At 43.8% G+C, this 7,661-nt stretch overlaps 1 protein-coding gene across 1 annotated transcript; it reads left to right on the top strand.

Annotated features, from left to right (window-relative positions):
• Nucleotides 1–277: 277 nt before the first annotated feature.
• Nucleotides 278–5,868, top strand: Tslp (thymic stromal lymphopoietin). Its single transcript, XM_032886143.1, has 5 exons — nucleotides 278–326; nucleotides 1,613–1,749; nucleotides 2,468–2,503; nucleotides 3,068–3,202; nucleotides 5,057–5,868. The coding sequence occupies exons 1-5, from the start codon at nucleotides 278–280 to the stop codon at nucleotides 5,153–5,155; spliced, it is 456 nt and encodes a 151-aa protein (XP_032742034.1). The 3' UTR covers nucleotides 5,156–5,868.
• Nucleotides 5,869–7,661: the final 1,793 nt, after the last annotated feature.

Here is a 7,661-nt window from a genome sequence, read left to right as displayed (position 1 = left end):
GTAGGGGTTCATCTCAACAGCTGTGTCGACATTGTTGGTCTTTCTTCCCTGCTCCCAGTACTGGCGCTGCTCCAATCAGAAAGCTGTGAGACATCCTCTCAGGCGCTCTCCCTGACTCACTTGGCTGCTCTTGTTTTTGTACTCCCTTTCCTGGATCCACAAGGGTTTGAAGTACAAATCTGAACCCGCCATCTAGCTCCTTTCTCCATCCCTGACATGGGTGCCACTGGGACGCACGCCTGAGGCCACCCAAAGTTTTCCTGGCGGAGAGCCTGGGATGACGCAGCTCAGCAGGTCAGAAGCCGTTCCTCTGCCAGGAGGAGAGCGTGATGGACAGGTCTCCAGAAGCTTATACCTGCGACAGCACCATGGCACCATGCACCTGACAAGCCCCCACTACTCCTGGTAGGACGTCTTCAGTCCATTAAGGCCAAGATAATAAGTTTTGAGGCCAGCTGGATGCTTGACTTCATCATTTTAAAAATCTTAATACGTTTAGAATTGGATAGAGAGGAAAGAAGTCTTGGGTCCATGAAGTGCCCCTCTATACAAAACACACACACACACACACACACACACACACACACACACACAGAGAGAGAGAGGGGGGGGGGAGGGAGGGAAAGAGAGAAACAGAGAGAGGCAGACAGAGACAGAGACACACACAGAGACACAGACACAGATACACACACACACACACACACCACCACCACCACCACCACCACCACCATCACCACCACCAACACCACCACCACCACTTTTCTTTACTAAGCTTAGGCACTTATCCTGATTCTGAGTTTTTGAAGATGAGCCTAATTGGACCCTTTCTTATACATTTCAATTTTTCATTGTTCCTGTTCTCACTATTCTGGCTACAATTGCCCAATTGCCCCATTCCAGTGTAATGCCTTCAATAAAAAGTTATCTTATTCCAAGGCTACACTCATTCTCCAAAATCTGTCATATAGGAACACTGAGTTTCTCCATAGCCATGGAAAGGGAGATGGTCAGGGTGTGCACGATGGAGCAGCATCAGTAGCGAACTCCTAGAGCACCTGCAGGTGTTAGGTGTTTTTGCCAAGCAGAAAGGATCAGTCATAGAAACTGCCCAGTAGGAGAAAGATGTCAAAACGATGACGAGGTACCCATCTCTAAAAGCATATCTAAGCATGTAGCAAGCGTTTAGGGCAGAGCTTTAAAAAAAAAAAAAAAAAAAGGAGCAAGGTGAGGGAAATTCCTGATGATTTTGCTAATGTTAAAATTCCATAGATTTGGCTAGCTTTATTTCTTTTGTTTTACATCATCAATTTAGAATTCTATAAAGAAAGAATGACATCAAAGAAAATCATTGGCCTAGAAGAAAAGAGCCCGTAGGCGTTGAGGTGTTATATATGGAGGCAGAGATCAGCACTGGAGCATCAGGGAGACTCCAAGTTCAGGCAACAGCATGGGTGAATGTGGGCTGTCCAGGGACTGGGAAGGGGAGGGGACGGCTGATACCCAAGCACAGTCCTAGGGTCCAGAGGCTCTCTGTGCTTGGAGGGATGGTTCCAGGAGAAACAAAGTAGGAACTGTGTTCCAGGGGACATTTTCTCACTGTGTGTCTCTCCAGTTCTTCTCAGGTACCTCTTTATCCTGCAAGTGGTACGGCTGGCACTACCTTACAACTTTTCTAACTGTGACTTCGAGATGATTTTGAAAATATATCGTGCAACAATTTCTCGTGACCTGCTTGAAGATTTGAATGGGGTAAGAAACTTTTTTTTTTTTTTGGATGTATATATGTTCTCATGAAAAAAGTAAGGACAGATATCAAACAAACCCCAATTCAACTCTGTAAGAAATGGAATAATTGGGGGGGGGGGCTATCCTAAAACTTTCTAAGAAGTAGCATTTTAAATACCTTAGCATATAAAATGTGTATCCACGTGGCTTTTACAAAGCAAGAAGAGGCTGGTGACAGAAATGGATATTTATCTACCCCTTGCTACAGAATGGGAATCTTGGTGAGATAAGAACTCAGGAGCAGGGCGGCTAAAACGTGGAGCTGTGTTTCCCAGCTTTCTAGTGTTCTAGATACTTCAAGATACTGTTATGAGACATGGCAGACTTTAATTTTTAAAAATATATAGTAGTAACTATTTCTTTGAAAATGCACATTCGTAGGTACAGTGTGAGAGAGAGAGGCAGGTATGGTGGTTGTCAAGCATATACAGACAGTTAAGGAATAGTTCTTTGCTGCAAGTGGGTTTTAAGCGCCAGGTGCAGGCACTCCTGCTTGCGCAGGCTGGGTTTCCCTCTGAGAACCTAGGAAAAACTGAAAACCGAATCTTTGACCCTCTTGTCCATCATGTAGGGTCAAGTCACTCGGTGGAAACTAAACTACTCCGGAGAACCCTGGAAGCAAAGAGCTGGGGAACGATTTTCCCTCCAACTCAGATCTTTCTCCTAATTTGCTTTCTTCCAGATCTTGTTCGACCAAATCGAGGACTGTGACAGCAGGGTGAGTAAAGTCGTCAGCAGCAGCGCTGGCTTTCCCCCGGGTGGCCGCATCGGGAAGGGAGCTGGCGGGGAAGAGCCCCAGCAGGCGGCAGTTGAGCTCCAAGAGATGCTGGCTGCTGAGTCAATAGGAGACCTCAGGGCTGTTCAGTCTAGGACGCCACTTCTCCAGCTTAGGGGAAAAGTCTTGGCGGAGCATCTTGCAGTAGGCATCCCCTTCTGCCTGGGGGACAAAAGACCATCAGAAGACCCAAAGGAACGAAGGCGAAACACCACTTCCCTGGGTTCCGGGGCATCTGCAGTCAGCACTGCCTCTTCAAGCCTCCTCAAAGGATGGGCGGAGCTAGCGAGGGTGGAAGCCCTTACAGTAGACACTCTCGGCTACTCTAGCCAGGCACCTCCCTCCTGTGGGTTGATTCCGTTTCTCTCTTCTCAACTCTGGATTCAGATTCCAGACACCTTCTTGGCGTCTTTCCTTTCTATCCCCATCCCTTCCCTACCCCTTTCATACAATTTTTAATTTCTGGCGTATTTTTTGCTCCCCGATTTCTCTGCCCCTTGTGAGCAGACAGCTTGTCTCCAGAAAATCGACCGCCATACCTTCAATCCTGTCCCTGGCTGCCCGTCACTCCCTGAGAAAGCGTTCGCTTTGGAAACGAAAGCGGCCCTCGTTAACTACTGCCCAGGCTACTCTGAAACTGAGGTAAGCCCAGAGCATCAAATGCCTGCCTTTGCAGTGAATGAGTGGGGGAAAAGGAGCCCTCAATAAAACTGGGGCTTTAAGTGCAATGCTGTTTTTTTTGTTTTGTTTTGTTTTGTTTTGTTGTTTTGTTTTTCTGATTTGAGGAGTAAAAGAGCCAGGTTGCGGTTGTCAGTCGAGCTAACCTTGACAAAGATGCCCAAACACTATCTACCTCCAGAGTCCTATTTTCTGTTGTTCTTTGGTCTGCGTTTTGATTCTAAAACTAAGTCCCTGTTTCAAGGTGTGACCAGTGAGCCTCCCTCCTATGTTAGCAAATTGTCCTCCCGGCTCCTGAAACATGACAGTTCAAAAGACCCAATTCCAAGACACACGAACCAGATCTCCAAAAGTTCTGGGTTTGGTGCCCCTTAAAGGCTGGCTGGCTGGCTGCTCATTGGCTGCTTAAACGTCACTTTGTAGTAGTGTGCTTTTCCTTAACTTCCACACTCCTCAGGCCCCCGTTCCACCTCATTGCATCGGATGGAGTTGCAATCTCTTTTCGTATGGTACTTGTGTACACAGTTAGACGTGGGCACGTGGAGAATTAAGAGTACTAACTCCAGACGCAGCCCACCTGACTTTGAGCCCTAGTCCTGTACCTCGTAGCTGCGGAGTTTTGGATAAAGTACTTAGCCTACGGTGCTTTGGTAAAAATCCGAACAACACTGTTACGTACTATGCAGGGCTATTGTGGGAATCAAATGAGTCACCACACGTGAAAGGGCTTGGAGCGGTGCCTGGCACACAATACTCCCTCAAAATTTATTTCACTTGGCAAGTGAAATTGAATGTTTGTCTTCACTGTGACGTCCTTAAGAAAACAGACGGATGTTTGTGTGCGCGTGCGTATAAGTCTATGTAGATACACGTGTAAACGTGTTAACTTGGTGAACTTTGTCTATTATTTCTATGTAAATGTAGATAAGACTGTCCTGTTTGGGGGCTTCATGACTGAACCCCTAGAGTTCAGTCAGGCTAGAAGTGGAAGTCACCTTGGCTGAACTTGCAGTTGAAGGCAGCCGTATGAGAAACTGGCTGAGCTCTCTGCCTTCTTTCCACGGAGACCCTAACAATTCTGCAGATAGACAGAATAGAATGTGTCAATATAACCAGGGCTCCAGAGACAGACTTCATTAAACTTGTAGACTTTATGGGAAAAGGGGAGAATCTGGAGGAATTTATTTTAGCACCTTCCCAGACTAAAGATGAAGTTGAAGAGACTGGAAGATTACTGTTTAACTTGGGAAATTCTATCCCTGGGATGTTTAGTCTGTCATGATTCTAGGGCAGTTCATTTGAAGACCTGCACCAGAACCCTCATCAGAGTAGTAGGCTGGACGGGTGAGCCAGAAAACTTTAGTTTCTAAGAACAGACTGAGTTTGTTGAATGATACGTACTGAGGCATAAAACACAGCTTGTGCCTCTGGGAACTTACCTTGTCAATGAGATCATGAAACTGTAAATTTATTCTTTCATTTAATTATGCAATAGACATTCAATGTTTCTGATGTAGAAAACGCTGTACTCAGGGTTATGGGGGAATACCCATGATGCAATAGCAGTGAGAGCCAAGTGAAATGACACCTACTTTGAAGCCTTTGCAGAGTTTCAGAAGGAAGTTTCTGACTGAGTCCTAGCAGAGGCTTTCTGGAGGAGGTGCTGAGAGAGATAGGGCTTTCCTCGGGAGAAGCACATGCAATCATACAGTGACCAAGTATTTGGGGAATTTCTTGGGAAAGGGATATGAATAGAAGCAGCCAGTTGCTAAAGATAGAAAAAAATTCTAATGTTGACTATTTCCTCCCATTCCACAGAGAAATGGTACTCTGGAAATGACACGAGAAATCAGAAACATCTGCCTGAATCAAACCTCACAAATTCTAGGATTGTGGCTTTCCTGCATTCAATCTTGAAGAAAAAATTAGCTTTCGGATTATATTATGAAAATATATATCTTGTTTTTAGTAGATATAATACTAAGGGTGTGACACTTAAAAGAACACTAATGTTTATTCTTTAATTATAGAAGGGATTCTTAACTTATTTTTGGCATATCGTTGTTTAGTGTAGGCGCTTTAAATTGGAAATGAGCATTACCCCTTTAATGGAAATAACCGTGCTGTTAATGACTGGCTTCGGCTTCTGAGCAGTCTTTCTCACCTCCCCTGAGACACTTTACTCTAGGGCAAACCTAAGTGTAGTAGGAAGAAAATCAAAAGTAGAAAAACAGTTGAAACCAATGACAGGATCTATACTCCATTTAAAAGGCAAGAATTTTTGTACCTGCAATGATTCTTCTAACATTCCTATGCTAAGATTTTACTAAAGAAGAAAATAACAGCAGAGGAAAGTGTTCAGGCAGTCACTGCCATGATGAAGCTGTCAGAATCTGAGAGCTACTGCTGCGACTGATCGTGTAGTAAATCCAGCTGTAAAGGGGATCTTAACCCACCACAGTGGGATGCACAGGCAGATCCCCAAGGGCATTGTGCAGCTGTGAGATATATATTTAAAGTTGTATATAATGATTTTCTAATTTATTCCGTGAGCACCTTTGAAAATATACATGTCCTGTGTAACAAATACACTTCTGAATAAAGTAATTCTCAAGTTCCTTTCTTGTGAATGGCATTTTAAATTTGGTTAAGCAACTTTCATGCCTACTTTTCTAAGGGGCATCCATCACAGTTGTCTACATCTTTATTGTCACTCAAGCCAACATCCCGTGGCCCACACTTCCTTTTATCTGGTATCAACCCTCCCTGCAGGAGGAAAGGTCTTCATAGGTAGTTGCCTCTTGGACAAATGACTGGAGTGCTTTTTTTTTTTTTTTCAAATATTTGCACCAGTCACTCCTTCCCACTGTGAATCTTTCTTTGTCTTGGAACAGATAAAACAGGTGACAGTAAATAGTGAGTGTTAGATTCTTTCCTGCACACCTCTTGTAAAATGCCCTCCCTCTTACCCTCAGAATCTTCTGAGCATTGCTGGAAAAGGCAACCTTGGCTTCAGAGCTCAGGCCAAGTAAGGGTAAATGGAAAACAGCTTATCCCCACCCCGCCACACACCCTGAGAAGAAATGTTCACCTCAATACGATTTTGAAGGTTAGCATTGACCCATTAACAAAAAGAAAAGCCTGATGTCCCCAAATCTGTATTACTTGACAACAAGGAGCTAACAATAAGCACTGAGTAAATATTTAAAAAGTGCCTACTGTGGGCCAAGTTTTCTGAGGTGAAGTTTGTGCTGAACACTTAGTTACAAAAGTAAGATAGAGCTCAGATCCAGAGAAGCTCAGAGTGGAACTGAATAAGTGGTTGTCAATAGTCCTTAACAAATCACCAGTGTGGGCCAATGAGCCTTCTTTTGCTTGGAATAAAATCAGGACAGGCATACTTTCAAAAAGTCTTCCTCTAAATTTCTTATCCAGAGCTTTTAAGCACGATCCTAAGAAAACTTCACTGGGTCTAGAAAAGGCAGCATCCACTGATTCTCTGAATAGAAGTTACAGAGGCCTGATATTCGAAATATATTAACTGAACTCTGTCTTACTACAAGTTCATTCTACCTTTTACTAAATCATGATAAAAGGTATTACAGCATTTTTTCTTAATTTTCTTAATTAAAATTTTAATTTTAGGGACCTAATTGCCCTAAAAGTGACTTCTACCAAGTTGGCAGAGTTCATAGGACAGAGTACCAGATCAAAGGGGTGCTCTGAGGTGGAGGCTATTAGAAGATAACTCCTGTTGTTGAGGAAAGCACGTGCCTTGAGAAAACTATACTGGAGAGAGGAAGAAACATCCAGACAATGAGAAGGACTAGTGTCCATTGTTCACTGCAAGCCAGGGAAATGAGCTGTCCTCAACAGGCATAATGGAAAATGTCGTAACCCATCAGACTATAAGTAGGGTGTGCACTGGCAAGTTTGATGTCAACTTGACACAAACTAGAGTCATCAGAGAGGAGGAAACCTCAGCTGAGAAAGTGCCTCTACAATATTCAACTATATGGCATTTTCTTAATTAGTGATCAACATGGGAAGGGCCAAAACACTGTGGGTTGGGGCCATCCCTGGGCTGGTTGAGAAAGCTGGCTGAGCAAGCCATGGGAAGCAAGCTGCACCCCATCACAGTCTTATATTAGCTCCTGCCTTCAGGTTCCTGTCCTGATAGAGTTTTTGGCCTTACTTTCTTTGATGATGAACAGTGATGTGAAAATGTAAGCAAGTAAACCCTTTTGTCCCCACCTTGCTTTTTGATCATGGTGTTTCGTCCCAGCCATAGAAACCCCAAAACGGGTGCTTAAAAAAATCTTACCTTTGTATGGAAGTATATTTAGCCCAAGACCAATGACTGCAACAATCTAACCTAGAGAATTAAAAAATAATAAAAGAATCTCTTTCTAAGTAACTTAGC

This window comes from Rattus rattus, chromosome 15 (genome assembly GCF_011064425.1).
Source record: "Rattus rattus isolate New Zealand chromosome 15, Rrattus_CSIRO_v1, whole genome shotgun sequence".
Classification (NCBI taxonomy): domain Eukaryota; kingdom Metazoa; phylum Chordata; class Mammalia; order Rodentia; family Muridae; genus Rattus; species Rattus rattus.
This window is presented reverse-complemented; position numbering and strand designations above follow the sequence as displayed.